Source organism: Scyliorhinus canicula, chromosome 1 (assembly GCF_902713615.1).
Source record: "Scyliorhinus canicula chromosome 1, sScyCan1.1, whole genome shotgun sequence".
In the NCBI taxonomy this organism is placed as follows: domain Eukaryota; kingdom Metazoa; phylum Chordata; class Chondrichthyes; order Carcharhiniformes; family Scyliorhinidae; genus Scyliorhinus; species Scyliorhinus canicula.
Genome location: NC_052146.1, coordinates 30,161,118 through 30,180,973, shown reverse-complemented (window position 1 = coordinate 30,180,973; position 19,856 = coordinate 30,161,118). Strand labels below are relative to the sequence as shown.

General features: G+C 42.8%; 1 protein-coding gene across 5 annotated transcripts in view; it reads right to left on the bottom strand.

The window, feature by feature from the left end:
• The window catches only part of ttc28 (tetratricopeptide repeat domain 28), a 965,957-nt gene that overhangs the window by 406,900 nt on the left and 539,201 nt on the right, over positions 1 to 19,856 (bottom strand). For all 5 annotated transcript variants that reach the window (XM_038780339.1, XM_038780595.1, XM_038780507.1 and 2 more), the window contains one exon: positions 311 to 458. In XM_038780339.1, coding sequence (XP_038636267.1) covers positions 311 to 458 — 148 coding nt within the window. The remainder of the gene's footprint in view (positions 1 to 310; positions 459 to 19,856) is intronic.

Here is a 19,856-nt window from a genome sequence, read left to right as displayed (position 1 = left end):
CAATGAGATTACAGCTAATCAGATTGTAGCCTTAACTGCACTTTCCTGTCTGAACTCCAAAACCCTTAATTCCCTTGTCAAGCAAAAATCTGACAGCCTTAAATATACTCAATGACTCAGCCTCACAGCACTCTGGGAAAAAGAATTCCTCTCAGAGAACAAATTATTCCTCCTGCAAGAGCAGAGGATGCTGGGAAAACCCAGCAGGTCAGCAGCACCTGTAAGGAATGAAAGCAGAGTTAACATTTCGAGCCAAAGGATCTGATCAGTGACCTGGTAAGTATTTCAGGAGCATTTTGCATGACCTTACCTCGTAGCGGAGACTTCATGGCAGCTTCCACCATCCCGACCAGCAGCTGCAAGCTTTTTGGATCTTGGGCCATCCCAGATGCAAATGCAGCCAGCGCGTCTGCATGGCGGCCGAGATACTGGAGAGCAACACCCTGTCGGAAGTATGCCTGCAAAGAAGGACAGAGGCAATGTGAGTGATAGATTCCCCAATCTTTTGCTCCTGAGGTTCCATCTATAAAACTATTCACAGCGAGATCAATGCATCATTTTTTCACTATTAACTGGCAGATCATTCTCCATGGGCTTGTGTATTCCACCAACAGTAATATTTACATGGAGTTCACTCCTCACTTCCCCACAATTCTCTCTCCCCCCGCATATTTTATTGTTATTTTGTCTGACTTTATGGGTGGGATTTTCCACATCCCCCGCAGGTTGTTTCAGAGTGGTGGCGGCGGCTGAATCTTCTGGTCCAGCCGTTGCCAACAGGGGTTCCTGTTGTGTTAAACCTCCATTGCCAGGAAATCGGCAAAGGGGGTTTTGCTGTCAGTGGAATCAGACGCTTCCGCAAGTGGGAACGACCAGAAAATTCTGAGTTTGCTGTTTTTTAAATCTTTCCCTAAACCATATACTGGGCAGGATTCTCGCAGCGGGCGGCTAAGTGCCGACGCTGGAGTAAAAACAGGAGTGATTTACTCCGGCATCGGCGCCCGTTCCGGGACCCAATTCTGCGGCCCACAGGGGGCTTGGACGGCGCTGGAGCAGCCTCCACTGCTCCAGCTGCCGATCCCGGCCTGAACCCGAAGCCGCAGGATCCGCACATGCGCTGTTGGGCCGGCGCCAACTAGCGCATGCGCAGAGGCCTTCTTCCCTGCGGCAGCCCCGAAGCCAAATGGCGCAGAGCTACAGGAACCGGCGCGGAGGAAAGGAGGCTGTCCCACTGATATGTGGGCCCCGATCACAGGCCAGGCCACTACGGTGCCCCCCCCCCCCCCCCCCCCGAGTCGGACCCCCCCTTCAACGCCGAGGTCCCGCCGGCTCAGAGGATGTTAGAACGGCCACGGCAGGACTCGGCTTTTTGTTGACGGCCGCTCGGTCCATCCGGTCCGGAGAATCGGCGCGCGGTCCGTGCCGACCCGATACGGAGAGTCGGAGCATACCCCGACTGACGGATTCTCCGCACTGCAGAGAATTGCATCCCGCCGTCGGGGCGGTGTGGCGCGATTCATGCGGCGCCTCGCCGATTCTCCGACCCGGCGGGGGGTCGGAGAATTCCGCCCACTATTCCTGGACTATGGTGGCAGATTGTTATAATTCTATGGAACTGGCAGATGAAAGGTAACAACACACTCATTGGCATTCACAGAAGCATTATTCAATGAACTCTGGGATGGTATAGCTTCTATTAAATACACATCGCAGCTGGATTCAGTGGAGATGATACCTGTTATAGGGTAGGTGCGGTGAATTAAGTGCTACTCAGGCACTCAATAAGATATCGGCTCCTGGCAGAAGTCCTGCCTGCCAAGAACTGTTGGCCAATCAGAGACCAACAGTCCTACTGAATGACAGTGCCACCGGGAAGCAATGGCTGCTGCTGGTATAACATCCACCAAGGTCTGGTATTATCATTGGATCCTAGGTTACAGGTGAGTGATGGCGGGAGAGGGGGCTCCTGAGGGAGGGCGGCCCGGCCTTCCCGATGCCAGATCCCTCGATCAGACACTAACTGCCTTTGAACCAGTGATCCTGCACAGCACAGAAGGATGCTGTTTGGCTCATCGAGTCCAGTAATTTGAAGTAATTGAAATGCTCACACAAAAGGATCATCAATCAGGAACGTTCCTGCTTTCAAGTCCACCCAGATTACTCCTTATACTTCTCATGTTTGGGAGATGATCAGCGACACCATGTAATACTGAACTGTTTCACAATTTCCTCCCTCCATATGTTGGGACTATGTTGCCTGTGATCTCTAAGCTCATAGCTTTTTTCTTTTTAAGAGTATCAGAAAAGTTTGCTGTCATTCAAATGACACATTAAACACAAATCCATATCTGGCTAATGGGGATTAAAGATCAACTATTTAATTCAAATAAGTGCACGGTGGTTTTGCCTATATTCTGCCCAATACTTCTCTGTCATCTAACAGGAACAAAAACAAAATAATGGTTGATAGTGGGGGATTCAGTGATGGTAATGTCATTGAATGTAAAGTGGCGATGTCTGCATCCTCTCTTTTTGGAGATGATCATTGCCTGGCAATTGAGTAATGCAAACATTACTGGTCATTTGTCAGTCAAAGCCTGGATATTGTCCATGTCTTGTTGCATTTGGACAAGGACTGCATATGTTACAATCCTAGTTGATGTTTTAACTGGACGGGAAGATTCCAGAATTGAACCCTGGCTTAAAAGACCATAACTTGCTTTTTTTATAAAATGTGGAGGAATAGAGTCACAAGACTGATAATTACTCCTAGCAACAAGCAAAAAACATTTATTAAACATGAAAAGTTAGATAATTGTACAATACTCCTTTACATCCCCTTCGCTCAACATATATACATAGGTTTTAGGATTAATATGGGTGACAAAGTATATGTTAATGTACAATGGTTTAATTAACACAAAGTCCCTTTGTAGTACACAAGATGACTGTGGGCAAATACAATCTCCACTCTGAACCCCAAGTGAATGTTTGTGGGTATCTCCTCGGAATCTCCCAGATGATTGCCACATGAGTTTCCAAACTCCACTCCCAAAAACACGCTTTAAAATTTTGTTTCATAATAACGCTTTCCCTTGAATTCTGAAATCCAGACCAGAGTTTCCAAATTACACTTTAAAAGAAAGCGTCCACTCCACTTTTAACAGTGAAATTTACAGCAATCTCTGTAGGATTTATAATAATAACAATAATCTTTATTGTCACAAGTAGGTTTACATTAATACTGCAATGAAGTTACTGTGAAAATCCCCCAGTCGCCACAATCCGACGCCTGTTCCGTTTCACGGAGGGAGAATTCAGAATGTCTAAATTACCTAACAGCACTTTGGGACTTGTGGGAGGAGAACGTGTCGACTCTGCACAGACAGTGACCAAAGGGGGAATCGAACATGGGACCCTGGCGCTGTGACTGCTTTTACAGAAACTCCGAGATCCAGCCATTGATCTCCATATTTCAACTCACCTTCCACAGGCTGCAGTAAAATCTCACAAACCTGAAAATCACTTCAGGTATCGTTCTGGCATCTCAGCTCTGTCTGTCTTTACTGACAAGTTCTCTGTTCTGGTACCTTTAGCCTCAGACTTCTTGGAAACTTATCTTTGTTTCTCTAGTTTCCTTAACTAGCTGCTCTTCAGATCTCTGCACTTGTTTTCTTAACTGTTACTCCATTGTATTGCTTTTCTCCATCGTAAAACTGAGATAGAAGTTCCCTCTATCTAAGCCTTCTAAACCAACTGTGTCTAGCAGACCTGTGAGAGCTGCCTTCTCTCCCACTACTTACCTTCAGCTGCAATTAAATTAACTAACTAAAGCTTAAAAGCTGCTCTACTTTCCAAGGCCCCAGTTGCATAGCAATGCCCACATGCTTATGCCTTGTATTTCTTCTTCATGCCATAGACCTCTCTAAGTATAATAGAAACACAGTTGAAACTTAACCAACTCCCACATGTACCTTTTTTCCAGCATGAATCTAACTATAGATTTTGCCCTTCCAGACACAGAAACAATAAAATAAACTCACTTAAAACTATACCTTATTTCTAATGTTTACCAATACAAATATAAATCCCTTAAAACTACCTTCATTTTCCTAACACATACCATGACAATCAACTTTAATTATTAATTTTGCTTGCGTACAACATTCCCTTGTCGGTGTTCACAGTGTATATTCTCCATTTATCACAAGTTCCTCCAAAATATATTACTTCCCTTATGGGAAGGTAAACTGCTTCTTCATTTATTTATTTTAAAAGTTAATTCATGTAAATATATAATTACAAGGGACACATTTTTGTGATAACGCTTTAGGTATAATTTACTCCTTTATCTAAATATATCATAGCATTGTGGAAAAGCGCAAAGATGAAATTTGCAAAGTTTTCACCAACTCAACATAAGCAAAAATGTTGAATTGAATAGGCAGGCTCACATTGTGGGACAAAACACTGGGAAAAAAGATAAACCAAAATCAAGATGGATCTCACTGTTGTGCCTCATCTGAAAGATGGCACCTCTGGCACAGCAGCCCTGGAACGTCAACCTAGATTAGTTCTTTAAATCTCTGAGCGGAACTTCAACAGAAAACCTGCTGACTCAGAAGCATAAGTGCTATCGATTAGATAAGACTGACAGATGGGTAAAGTGGAGATAAGGAGAGCAAGGTTAGGGATGGAAGGGAGTGGACGGGAAGGGCAGTGAAGGGAGGGTGGAGACAGGGGTAGCGAGAGAAACAGTCGGGAGACAGAGGAGTGGGAGAGAAAGAGGACTAGAAAGGAGAGAGAGAGAAAGAGGGAGAGGTAAAGAGAGAGAGGGAGTGGGAAGCCACAAAGGTGAGCAAGATTTATATAAGTGACTAGGAGAAAGGATCATCACAACTTTAAAACACTGAAGCCACATTTCATTTGTCAGTTGATAGGCTGTGCAGTGGTGCTGAGAAATAGGTTTAGCTTTGTCCCAATTCAAAATTCTCAGTCGCACAGCATGGAACAGGAGGCAATGAGCTGGTCCACTCTCCATCACAGGGGAAGAAAGAGAAAATTAAATCTGAGTAGAAGGCGCCCCAAGCTGTTTGTGCGAGTTTTATTTGTACCAATTGCAAAGGGGTATTGGCAGAGACCTGGGGGCAGATCGTTTATCTGCCCTGCACATGGTAGAAAAGTGATTTAAAGAGGGAAAAAGGAAAAAATAATCACTTCATGGTGATTTTGAAAAGTACTCTGGAATACCAAATAATATTGCCTCACAATGCTGATTTACTGGAAAGAGAACAATATTCCTTCAACAGGAACAGGTTATTTCAATGTCCTTTAATGACTCAGGAGTAATGGATATATTGGAGTACTGTACAGACAGGAAACATGATTGAATAGTTACAGCATCAGGCACGGTGCTTTAACCAATTCAATCCTTAATTATTACAACTTAGAGAAGTTAATTATTAATTAATGCTCATGGTACTGATTATATTTTAAATTAAACATTGTGGTTATGATTTTTTTAAAAAAGCTTTCTTTTGCTATCTGCGAAGATAAATGTTCTTAAAATCCTTGGATCTTTCAAACATTTAAACAGACCTGTAGTAATACTTTTGAATTGTATACCTTACTTGTAAGATGGTGCCATTTTTACCACAAATTTTGCAGCAATTCTATCAAGATGTATAAAGCAGCATTATTGGTTGGCCCAATCATTATCTTTCCTACTGCAAATATTAAACGAACCATGGCTGGATTCTTCACCACCAGTAGGGGAGTTCCCAATGTGACGGAGAATCTAACGTCCCATCAAACGGGACCGATCCCGTTCTGATTTTTTTGATTCTCTGGTTCGCTGTTAGCGGTGACATTGAGATTCGCGCCTCGTGCCAGCTGGAGGATGCAAATAGATTAAGTTGACCCAATTGCATCCCATTAACAGGCCGGGCACCAGATTCTCGAAGCCTACATGGTTCTCCTATCCCCTGGCCCAGGATTCATGTGGTGCAGGTATTTCCCAGCATGGCCCTGGCACGGCGGACCTCATAGTGGGCCAAAGGGGCAACTTTATTAGGTGGGGGAGGAGGTGACCCAGAAGATCCTGCCCACCCCACCCCCACTGCCTTCCCCTGCCAGAGTACCCCTCCCATTAGAGACATCCAGCTGTCTGGATTGTTTAATTTCATTTCCCTTTACATTTGAGTGGATCCCAAGTAGCCTGCTGTGAAACTAACCGCAATGTTTGTAAACATTTAGCATTGATCAAAGCCATGCAGATCAAAGATCTGTTGTGGTTTTCCCATTCTAGGAATGTGCAGGGGCTGCTTTCTCTGCCCGAGTCAGCAGGTGTATTGGACAGGTGAGTTTTAAAGCAGAGATTTTTGTTCATTGTGTCTGTCTGGCCTACTCTCTTGCTCCCAGGTAAGAGTCTCTGTAATGGGGAGCTTCCAGGCAGGGATCTCTATATGGGGACCTTCCAAGCAGCGTCTTTGTAATGGGGGATTCCAGGTGGGGGTCTCTGTAATGGTGGGGTGGTTCTGGATGGGGTCTGTCTTGTGGACAGAATCTGGAGGGGGACCCTCTTGTGTTGGGTGTCTGGTGGGCGATTTTCTTCTAGGGGTCTCTGGGGGGCTGGTGAAGGGTTTTCGGTCACCCGTGTACAGTGGTGGGGGGGCAAAACTATGTTGTGGTGTGAGGGGGGGGGGGGCAATAAAGCTGGAGAGGGCCTGAAGGGGGGTGGGGGAAGATGGTCAAAATGGTTCCCTGATCTGTGAACAGCTTGCCAGCAGGAAATCCCTCTAAGTGCAGCCTCAGCAGAGAGAAACTCCCGAGCCCGAAAGAACGGCAAAGAATAGCAGTGCCGGGAAACACCCAACTAAAACCGCTTGACAGTGGACTTTGTTTTACGTCCACTAAATTGTACCCGTCAACTCTGTTTCTCTCCACAGATGCTGCCAGTCCTGCTGCGTTTATCCAGCATTTTCTGTTTTTATTTCAGATTTCCTCCATCGGCAGTATTTTGCTTTTATCTTTAGCCAATGTAATATTGGCTTGCTTCACGTTATTAATTATTCCATTCTCAGTATTACTGCATCATCTCCCGACCCATCTCCCCCTTTCAGGTCCTTGAATTGAAAGGTTCAGGACACCTGAAGGCTTTGAAGGTGGTAGACTCTGTCGCTGCTGGTTCTTTCTGTGGGTTTGGAGGTTGTTCTGGCATCTGGGTATGTATTCATCCCTTTCTGCCATTCCTTCATTCAGCTTTTGCTCAGGTCAGTGGTTGCTACCCTTTAACACTTCACTCACGGGATGGAAGAACATTGTGGTGCTTTGCTCACTTCCGCTGCCGTCTCTACGGCATTGGTGGAAAATGGTACCCTCGTTCACACTTGTTTCACAATTCTACCCATACTTTGAGTACTTTCTTCTTTTCCAGTGGCTTTTCAAGCTCATCAATATTTTCCATCAGCTCAGCAACTCCGGTAAATTGAGTTGTCTTCTTTACAATGTTCTCCGTGGAATTCAGTCTGGCAACTTCCCCTGAGCATTCAGTTTTTTAAAAAAATGTTTCTTCCTTGGTCTATTACTGCTGTTTAGACTCTTTAAATTCATTTGTTAGATTCTCAATATGTTTCTTAGAATTCTCCTCAACCAATTTCAAAATCTCCTTGCCATTGTCTTCCACACCCCATATCTTATCCATCATGTTCTTCAGATTGGACCGGAGTTCAGTTTTGGTGACCAATTTTGTATTCAAGCAACTGTTCTGATTCATTAGCAATTCCTTCTCCTGTTGCCAGCACCATTCCTGATGCTCAATAGGCTTCTGATGCTTGAGGTTCATCAAGGTTTAATTGAAGATCTGGCTTGGTTGAATGTGTTTTAATAAGTTTGTTATTTAAGATTTCAAGTATTCTACTTACTGAATGATTTTTCAATTTTCTCATCCTTTCTCGTTTTCCCTTAACAAACTTATCTTCCATACGCAAAAGTTGATTCCCTAACGATCAGTTTTTCTTTCGTAGAATATAATTTACCCGTGTTATTCTTCAAGCTCATTCACCTATGACAGTCGTTTCAAGAGACCTCACATGCTTTTGTTAACTTGCCATTCCAGGTTCTTGATTTTCATTTCTTCATTTATATATCCTTGTAAATATGTTTTTCCAAGTTTTCTTCCAAATGTCCAACCATTTTCTTCAGCGCTGCAGTCTCTTTCTAGTACCGCTTGACTTCCTCCCGGAATATAGAACATTCCTGTTTCTTCACTGCCAACTGGTTCCCCAGTTCTTCCAGAGTGGCATAACATTCATTTAATTTCACTTCATAACTTTCCAGTGGAACAAACTTTGACCGGTGGGGTCTTTGCAGCTTGTGATGGTCATTTATTTTTCTTTGCAAAATGTAATTACATTGTTTTTAGCTTTCTTGCAATTTAACAAAATCTCATCGAGTTTATTCTGCTATTCCTACATTCTGCTGTTCAAGGTAGTCTTTATTCCTTTATATTCCTGTAAGATCGGGTACTGATTTTGAATTTGATCTTAAGGGATAATCAATTTCTCTTTCAACTATTCATTTTCTTGTTCACCTCTTGTCGTCTTACTCTGCACTACTCTGTGGGTGAACTTGGAGCGTGGATTGGTACTTGGGACTACGATGTTGTGGCCATTACGGAGACATGGTTAGAACAGGGACAGGAATGCTTGTTGGAAATTCTGGGGTACAGATGTTTCAGTAAGAGTAGGGAAGGTGGTAAAAGAGGTGGAGGAGTAGCATTGTTAATCAAGGATAGTTTAACGGCTGCAGAAAGGCAGTTCAAAGGGGATCTGCCGACTGAGGTAATATGGGCCGAAGTTAGAAATAGGAAAGAAGCGGTCACACTGTTAGGAGTTTTCTATAGGCCCCCAAATAGTAACAGAGATGTGGAGGAAGAAATTGCAAAACAGATTATGAATAGGTGTAGAGGTCTCAGGGTAGTTGTCATGGGTGACTTTAACGTTCCAAATATTGACTGCAACCTCTATAGGTCGAACAGTTCAGATGGGGCAGTTTTTGTACAGTGTGTGGAGGAGGGTTTCCTGACACAATATGTGGATAGGCCGACAAGAGTGGGGACCACATTGGATTTGGCACTGGGTAATGAACCGGGCCAAGTGTTAGGTTTGTTCGTGGGACAGCACTTTGGAGATAGTGACCACAATTCGGTATCTCTCACTATTGCTATGGAGAGGGATAGGGCCATACGGCAGGGCAAGGTTTATAATTGGGGGAGGGGTAATTATGATGCGATTAGGTAAGAATTAGGGAGCATAAGATGGGAACAGAAACTGTCAGGGAAAGGCACAAATGAAAAGTGGAGCTTGTTCAAGGAACAGATACTGCGTGTCCTTGATAGGTATGTCCCTGTCAGGCAGGGAGGAAATGGCCGTGTGAGGGAACCATGGTTCACAAAAGGCGTTGAATGTCTTGTCAAGAGGAAAAAGGAAGAGTATGTAAGGATGAGAAAACAAGGTTCAGTTGGGTCACTTGAGGGTTATAAGGTAGCCAGGAATGAGCTAAAAAAAAAGGGCTCAGGAGAGCTAGGAGGGGGCATGAGAAGTCCTTGGTGGGTCGGATCAAGGAAAACCCCCAAGGCCTTTTACTCTTATGTGAGAAATAAAAGAATGACCAGGGTGAGGGTAGGGCCGGTCAAGGACAGTAGTGGGAACTTGTGCATGGAATCAGCAGAAATAGGAGAGGCGTTGAATGAATACTTTTCTTCAGTGTTCACCAAGGAGAGGGGCCATGTTTTTGAGGATGAGAGTGTGCTGCAGGCGGGTAGGCTGGAGGAGGTAGTTGTTCTGAGGAAGGATGTTTTAGCAATTTTTAAAAGCCAGAGGGTCGACAAGTTCCCTGGGCCAGATGGGATATATCCAAGGATTCTTTGGGAGGCAAGGGATGAGATTGCAGAGCCTTTGGCTTTGATCTTTGGGTCCTCACTGTCCACGGGGATAGTGCCAGAGGATTGGAGAGTGGCAAATATTGTTCCTCTGTTCAAGAAAGGGAATAGGAATGACCCTGGTAATTATAGGCCAGTTAGTCTTACCTCGGTGGTCGGTAAATTAATGGAAAAGGTCCTGAAGGATAGGATTTATGACCATTTGGAAAGATGCAGCTTAATTACATACTCCTGGGAACCTGGAGCTGTGAAGCGATTGTGCTATCCACAATGCTACCGTACCGGGATAGCCAACACGGATTTGTGAAGGGTAAGTCTTGCCTCACAAATTTGATTGAATTCTTTGAGGAGGTAACTAAGTGTGTAGATGAAGGTAGAGCAGTTGATGTTGTATGCACGGATTTTAGTAAGGCGTTTGATAAGGTTCCCCATGGTCGGCTCATGGAGAAAGTAAGGAGGTGTGGGATAGAGGGAAATTTGGCCAATTGGATAAGTAACTGGCTGTCACATTGAAGACAGAAGGGGGTGGTGGATGGAAAACCCGAGACCAGTTACCAGCGGTGTACCACAGGGATCAGTGCTGGGTCCTCTGCTATTTGTGATATTTATCAATGACTTGGAGGAGGGGGCTGAAGGGTGGGTCAGTAAATTTGCTGATGACACCAAGATTGGTGGAGTAGTGGATGAGGTGGAGGGCTGTTGTAGGCTGCAAAGAGACATTGATAGGATGCAAAGCTGGGCCGATAAATGGCAGATGGAGTTTACCCTAAGAGCGAGGTTATTCATTCTGGTAGAAAAAAACAGCAGGGTTCTGAGGAATGTGGAGGAACAGAGAGATCTTGGGATTCATGTCCACAGATCTCTGAAGGTTGCCACTCAAGTGGATAGAGCCGTGAAGAAGGCTTATAGTGTGTTAGTGTTTATTAACAGGGGGCTTGAGTTTAAGAGCCGTGGGGTTATGCTGCAACTGTACATGACCCTGGTGAGACCGCATTTGGAGTATAGTGTGCAGTTCTGGTCACTTCATTATCGGAAGGATGTGGAAGCATTGGAAAGGGTGCAAAGGAGATTTACCAGGATGCTGGCTGGTTTGCAGGATAGGTCTTATGAGGAAAGGTTGAGGGAGCTAGGGCTTTTCTCTTTGGAGCGGAGGAGGATGAGAGGCGACTTAATAGAGGTTTACAAGATGATATGGGGGATAGATAGAGTGGACATTCAGAGACTATTTCCTCGGGTGAATGTAGCTATTACAAGGGGAAATAACTATAAGATTCAGGGTGGGAGATATAGGAGGGATATCTGAGGCACGTTCTTTACTCAGAGCGTGGTTAGGGTGTGGAATGGACTGCCTGCTGTGATAGTGGAGTCGGACACTTTAGGAACTTTCAAGCAGTTATTGGATAGGCACATGGAGCACACCAGAATGACAGGGAGTTGGATGGCTTGATCTTGGTTTTGGACAATGCCCGGCACAACATCGAGGGCCGAAGGGCCTGTTCTGTGCTGTACTGTTCTATGTTCTATGCACTACAGTGTATTGATTTGTATTGCTTTGTCTCTACTGATAGTTCCAATGCAGCTTTATCTGAAATAGTATTCAACTTTCTTAACTCCTCGTGTTCTTCCAGGGTCATGTATTGATTCTTCAGAGAGTCTTTCAGGCTACGAGCTGTTCCCATGCTTAGATCTGCACAGGGCTCTGTCCAACACCATGCTGACCACCAGGTGCGGGTCATGTGTATTTCTACATCACTTTGTCGGTGGTATTGTACTCAGTCTCACATTAACCTTATATGTGCCAGATCCTGAGACTACAAGAATAAGATAGTCCTTATCAGGCATTACTGGTAAAAGCCTTTTGCGTTGTCAATTGAAATCTTCCTTTATCACCTTCAATGGAGGCTGGAGTTCTTCTTGATCACAATTGGTATTAAATACAGAAAAAAAGGCAGCCTGACTGGGATTTAGGGTACGGTAGGAATTACTGTACAAATACTATGTAGTTAATTCTATTTGTGTCAGAACTGCCAAGACAACAGCAGTCATTTTGAGTAACCGAGGAAGTTAAGGATTTTCCCTGCTGTACCAACCATTATGGTTCCTTGTTATACAAGAAGTGGCACATATTTCAACAATCCATTAAAAATAACACAACTAGTGCAATATAAATCAAAATGTGAAAATTCTGAACTATTTCCTAAAGATTGAACATTTCACAGTTGCCTGAGTTAATGCGACCTGTCGCGTGAAGGGGTTATTTTACTGCTGTAACCACTGAGAGTATGAGACTAATCATTCTGGAGTTGTCTCTAATTTCTCTTCAGTTTTTATCAACTGTTTCAAATGTGGAATGATTGAAAACCATAACAGGCCCAACTCAACTTATTCAATTCCGTTGGATGTATATCAGATTCCAAAGGAAAAAAAAATTGTAATCTTCTGCACCACAATAAATGTGAATGCCAATACACTACTGAGTCAAGTGTTCTCTTGTACTAACCATTACTTAGCAACGTCAGAGCATGCGATCGAAGTTCAGTGGACCAGGGTCAGATCAGTACCACTGATCATTATTGTGGTTTATTTCTCAATTTAACAAAGAGAAATCCGTGCAATTAACACTCCTGTCAGTTAATGCGTTCTGTATAGAACAGGGGTGGGCAAACTTTTCCGTGCAAGGGCCACATTCAGAAATTCACAATTCACAAAGGGCCGCATAGTATATTAAGTAAAATAATTACTTCACCCGGTTAAGATTCTGGGCGCCTCATATAGAACATAGAACAGCACAGAACAGGCCCTTCGGCCCTCGACGTTGTGCCGAGCAATGATCACCCTACTCAAGTCAACGTATCCACCCTATACCAGTAAGTAACCCAACAGCCCCCCCCCACCATTAACCTTAAAAAAAAATTTTTTTAAAAAAATAAATTAAAAAAAAAATTTTTTTTTTTTTTTTTAAATGACTTGGTGGGCCGCAGAAATACCTTTCGCGGGCCGCATGCGGCCCGCGGGCCGTAGTTTGCCCACCCCTGGTATAGAACAACCTACATTTGACTTAATAGCTTCACTTTTCTCTCCATCCTTTACAGTGTTTAATTCTTCACCTGGATGGTATTTGTGCTCTCGGTCCAACAAAAGATGCAGTCTACTTGGATTATTGCGCACAACACACACTGAGTAAGTATCACAGCCTGCTGCCTTGGCATCAGTTCTGTACAAAAGCCGGTATCATTTTATACTGCCTAATTATCGAATTAATGACATTAGCAGACCCCTGTTACTTTCCGCTCATGGTGCTTTTGATCCTTGGAGATGGTTACAATGCGTGCAAGGCGTTACACCACATACCTCTCCGCCGCCAGGTATATTGACGGTGGTGCTCAAAACTATCTCGCACTGCATCAGAGACCATGGTATTTTCCAGAATCTCTGCAGTCTTATCGTCACAATATATGGAGGCAAATAGAAGATGCACCAAACATAAGGTCAAAGGCACATAAAGAAACACAGGTGCAAAGGCAAACATTTCTGTCCCTCACAGAATACTATAGATATTACATTTCAAAGGCACCAATGCTGAAACCTACTTATTATTAGCAGTAAAGTACTTGACAGCACAGCGCCCAGAGACTCATTAAACATACTGAAGACTCAGCCACTCTTACTGCTGAGGCTATCATATCCAGTCTATTTTTAGTTCCACCACAGAACAGAGCCACTCTTTTTTCTTTCATGCCATCACTAGCTGGCCTTCACAAATTCACAAGATCTTTAAATGTGAAAATCCACTTATCTCCAACCAAAGCACTGGAATACAGCTAAAGCCATCTTCAAGCTCATTAATGACATTTTTAGGAACAGTTCCTAATTAAATGGAATATGGCTGTAATTAATACTCAACAACGTTCCTCATTACAGCTTTCAGGGTCCTTATAAGTAAACCAGCCATGAAGAAAGCAATATAAACAAAACCCAATGTGACACTGAAAATTCATGTCCATGAATATTTAATTATCTTCTTTATTGGCTCATCTTGATTATGAACTGATTGTTAATGAACTTTATTACAAACCATTTATTAAAATGGAAGGACTATGTGGGCTTGCACTGAACCTCACATGATCTGGTAGCAGGAAACATTACTTCATGTTAATTAGACTTCACCTAAATCTGCACTATTGAAGAACAGCAATGATGAATAATCATCGCTGTCGTTTATGAAGGAATAAACAATCAATTCCTGAATGACTTTTAGAAGGGTAATTACAATTTTATCTTCTCAAACTTGAGATGGAATTTCCCCATAATTCACAAGACACAGATATACAAAAGAATACATGCTATTGCTATTTTTGTTAGAAACTGCAGTGGGGCAGCAGAGCCGCCTCACAGTGCCAGGGGTCCAGGTTCAATTCCGGCCTCGGGTGCCTGTCTGTGTGGAGTTTGTACGTTCTCCCCATGTCTGCATGGGTTTTTTCTGGGTGCTCCGGTTTCCTCCCACAGTCCAAAGATGTTTGGTGGATTGGCCCTTCTAAATTGCCCCTTAATGTCCAGGGGTGTGCAGCTTAGGTTATGGAATCAGGGCGGGCTTGACACTAGTAAATGGCCAGAGTGCTCATTCCAAGATTCGGTGCAGACTCAATGGGCTGAATGGCCTCCTTCTGCACCCTAGAGATTCTAAGAATATTGTAAAAGTATGTTTTTAATTCTCTTTTTTGAAAAGGTGCTTCTGATCCTCGAGTGCAATTTACTAAAGGCACTGTTGCATACCACATATATTATGTATATCTGTGAGTTTGGTCTGTCATTGTGTCAGGTTATTTGATCATATGGGCTGAAATGTAAACCTTATCCAGTGGCTGCGTGTACAAATCTTCCAGGAGAGCTCATTGGACAATGATCGGGATAGGTGCCAATTGGGAGACAGTTGCTGAGAGTGGTGACCTCCGGAGGCTGACTGTTTCGAAGGGCATTGGACGAAGCAAACAGAAATGAATAGCTCAGCCTGGAGGGAACAGAGGCCAGCAAATAGTGCGAGTTCAGAAAGATGTGAAGAAAACTGTAATAACAATGCATGAACACTGAAATGTAGAACCAACCTTACTACAGACACAAGATAGGGTGGTTCCCTTCCAAATGAAGAATGTATAGCAGGGCAGCACAGTGGTTAGCACGGCTGTTTCACGGCGTCGAGGTCCCAGGTTCGATCCCGGCCCCGGGTCACTGTCCGTGTGGAGTTTGCACATTCTTCCCTTCTTTGCGTGGGTTTCATCCCCACAACCCAAAGATGTGCAGACTAGGTGGATTGGCCACGCTAAATTGCCCCTTAATTGGAAAAAAATAATTGGGTACACTAAATTTAAACAAAAATAATGTGTAGCCAAAGAATACACAGCCACAAACCAACGGCTGTCTAATTTTATTTAATCTGGAGTGCCAACACAATAAATTGGGCTGTATAACTTTGACATGTGATTGATGGAGCTTGAAGTTACATTGAGATAACACGGTAGTGCAGAATCTTGAAAAAGTACCCAAAATGGCTCAACTAAGCTCACTAATCTCAGTTACTGCTGTGTGAAAGAGGGTTCGTTAGCTCCACACAGGGAAAAGAAACAAAATGGGGAGTCACTCTGCCTTCAACCCCACCCACAACCCTTTCCCCAAACCACGTTGCTCTCCTTCATCTCGGACTGAAATGGGAGCTGATCACCTGACCTGCAATGTAAAGTGGACAGATCCACAATACAAACATTAAAAAAGCAGACAGGGGAAACTGAGGTACAAAAGAAAAATCAGTATAATTTACCGTTAAGTGTTCATGCAATAAATAAACTTGAAGTGCAAGACATTTATTGCATTATTGATGGAGTTCATTGCTCAAGTGGCAACTAGTTAATATTTGATCATCATGAAATCGGAAACACTTGCAGAAAAGATCAAATACTTTTTTAAAAATTGATTCTTACAAAAAAAACACTTCACAGAAAAAGTATTTGCAATCCTCGCCATATGGAGAACGACTGCGGTGATGAGAATGGTGTGGTCTCACACTTTCGAAACTGTTGCCGTTGATACCGCACTCTAGAGAGAGAGCACATAGGAAGGTAAGCTGACACTGGAGTCAAACCCATCGCAAGCTGTTTCAATTCCACCAGCCTCATTGGGAATTTGGTTATTCTGAGTCTTAAATACCAGGTTGGCTCAGATGCTAGCACTCTCGCCTCTGAGTCAGAAGGTTGCAGTTTTAACTCCCTGTTCAACATATAATTTCGGTTGACACTCCAGTGTTGTATCGAGAGAGTTCTCCATTGCTGAAATGTGCTTTCTTTCAGGCGAAGCACTAAAACAACCCCCAAACGCCTGTTCGAGTGGTTCGAATGAACATAAAAGATCTTACGGTAGTATTCAGAGTGAAGCAGCAGTTCGATGTTTTTCCTTCTACCAACCAGCAAATAAAAAACCCAGATTGACTGGTAATTGATCTCATCTGCAGCTTTCAGCATTCGCCACAGCGGAGAGCGGCAGTAGCAAACAGAATGTACAAGTCTAAAACAATACATAACTTGTCAAATCCCTGTTCTCATGTTTGTCCGAAGGAAATGGAGCAAAACAAACCACCCTGCATGAAGCAGTTGTTTACAGGATTGATAAGGCCAAAAGGGGATCGAATGGGAAAAACAGCTTGGTGCATTTCTCGCACTATGTTCCAGGTTTTACATCCCTGCTTAATCGCTGCTCAACCCTTCAAATTATTTGTATCATATCAGAAGACTGCACTTTCATCCTGGAAGCTCCTTGTGAATCCTAAGATCCATCTATCAGTATAAAAGCAATATTGTACTATTTAATTTCCTATAGGGCCCCACAGAATTTTTTTCAATACTTTCTGAGAGTTTATTTCAAATATAGAAGACCTGAACCGCCATAGTAATTTATCATAGAAATCCCAGTTTGCCACAGACAGGAAAAAAATAAATTGTAAATAATGGCAGAGATAGACAGATAGGGGAAGAAAAGACATGTCTGTAAGCTGCTCGGTATAAAGTTAATACAGCATGACAAGATTTCACTCACTGCATTACCACTATCAGGGTCAGGCAACATACCAATTCAATCTAAAAGCTTTTTGCAGCCTTTTCATTAAACACAGGACGTCAAAGTACAATCAAATGATCCAATTATGAGAGCTATTTCCCATGAGTAAAAGGCCAATCATTTACTAGTGATTAAGTCATGAATGAATTATATATGCTTGTCATAGAGAAGGTGTACTGTGGTCAATAAGGCTTTTAAAGTTGTTTTTTCCCCGAGGCATTCATTTTTATTAAAATGGTGATGAACTAACAATACAAATTGCAAAGTCTGCACACGCAGATTGTGATGGGATTTAGTTGACTGGTATAATCATTCTTAAAAGCATTTTAATAATACAAATAATCTTGTTATATAAAATATATTAGAATAGACAAAACAAACTAAAGATGTTAGTTATTACTAAATAGCAACAGATGTCAGAATTAAATCAGGAACAAATCAAGTACATGAAAATATGGTATCAGATTTGTGATTCTGATTCAGTTCGCAGCCTCACATTACCGTGAGCCTTTCTTCACAAATATTCCCAACTCACTGTGCACACTTTATATTGGTTTATATCTTGAAGCAACAACAATCTGTGTTTACATACTATCTTCACAAAGCAAGAGTTTGTTTTACAAAGCTTGACAAGGAGGAATTGGACACCGAGCAACAATTGGGACAAAATTGAGAGCAGTGAAATATAAGACACTCTTAGAATTGCAGTTTCACATCGAACAGGATGGATTTAGGAAGAGTTGTCCATTGTATTAGGGAGTAATGGTTGAAGGCTCAGCAACAGCAATGCTTATTCCTCATCAACAGGTAGCTCCAGATGAACACAATATAGATATACGTCTATTACAAATCACAATTCATTTATTCCTACTGTATTTTTTTTTAAGAGTACCCAATTCTTTTTTTCAATTTAGCTTGACCAATTCACCTACCCTGCACATCTTTTTGGGTTGTGAGGGTGAGTCCCACGCAGACATGGGGAGAATGTGCAAAACTCCACACGGACAGTGACCCGGGGCCGGGATCGAACCCGGGTCCTCGGCGCCGTGAGGCAGCAGGGCTAGCCACTGCGCCACCGTGCTGCCCTTATTCCAACTGTATACATCCCAATGCATCAAACTCATTCACTGCTATCACGTAGAATTTTAATGAACCAAACACCTATCCTTCCAATCTAATTATTCTCAGTTTCATAATCAAACAAGTATTTCTCAATGATCTTTTCTAACCGTATAAAGTGGCAATTTATTGCGATAAGATGCGGCACACGCCAGATTTTATTCCTGGAACCAGAACAACCTCCTTAAAAACATCCACAACTGGGTCCCCAGATTAAACTCCACAGCTGAGCTTTTATCTGCTGCAGTAAAAGCTCTTTCCCATGTGCTCTCTTTTGATCTCCAAGATTAAAGTTGGCAACGTCAGATACCATTGTGTCATTATGCTCCAAGGGTACACCTCTTTGTGTATACACGTTGTGAAGTGTCTTGTTAGACACACTGCTGTGTTTCCACATTGAAGGGTGCAGTAGGCTGAACAGGCGAGCTTCAGTCTGCACTCTCAAAGACAAGGCCCTCTGCAGTCTGAAGAAAATCTGAACGAAGGGCAAAGTGGAGCAGGAAATGCCTCATTGGGGAATAAGGCATTATTAGTACCGTGCAGTAACTACATAGGAAGCTTTATAATATTTTGTTAATAACGAAGGATTTCATATTGGAGCAACATGATGTCTTTCCCAAGAATGGTTGTAAAAAGCTAGTAGAAAAAGGAAAGTTTGAAGCCGACTGCAAATATCATTCCGAAACTAATTGAAAGAATGAAATCTACTGCAAGGGTGAAAATGAATAATGGGGGTTGCCTGGCACAGCAATAATTTCCTTAACACAGCAAGGTTCCATGTGTTGAGGAAGAGGAGAAGACGTGTTAAAACAGAGAGCAGCTGGTGCCCCAGAGAAAAAGGGGACAAAAGGAGGGTAAGTAATGCAGGGGCATTCTCAAGCACTGACTAGTGTCTAGAGGGAATAAATGCTCTTGCAAAGGGCAGCTGTAAAGTATTGCTGAAAATTGGAATAATCACAGTACTGTAAAATAAAACACTAATGTGTCCATCACTAGAGGATTCACAAGTCTCACTTGCATGCATGCAAAATCATCTGAGCAAAGATTCCTGCAGTTGTCAGCAAATTGTACTGTTACTAATTTAAATAACTTCAAACCAACAGGATCACCTCATTACTGAAATACAAAGGTGGAGGCAATGTAGAAATGCTGGCAGGGCAAGAATATTTCCCAGAATAAGGCTATTTCATATTGGGTCTGTGGTGTTCTTTATGTTGATCAGATCCTAGGATGGTTGGCGTAGTGTTCACAGAGACCACAACTAGCTTTTATATTAAACAAAGGGAAAGATTTATTACACTACTTAATTGAATTCGGCTCTTACTTCTGTATAATAAACAATTGACAATAATACCACAATCTACACTCATCCATCACTCATCTCTACATTAATATAATAACTATGATCTGCTCTCACTCACACTAACTTTCCTACAGTCTGTTCTCTAGTCTTCGACTCAACTCTCTCCCAGAAGGCTTAGCATTGATTCTTTATATAGTTCTGCATCTAGCCCCCTCTAGATTCAGACATAACGATAACCCTGTACATTTCTCACAATGTCACTGGGGCCAATGCTCGAGAAATACTTGCAGATCCCTGATTTTAACCTCTCTAACATTGATGGCTGTGCCTTCAGCTGTCTGGGCCCTAAGTTCAGGAAATTCCCTACCTACCCCTCTATATCTCTTCCTCTTT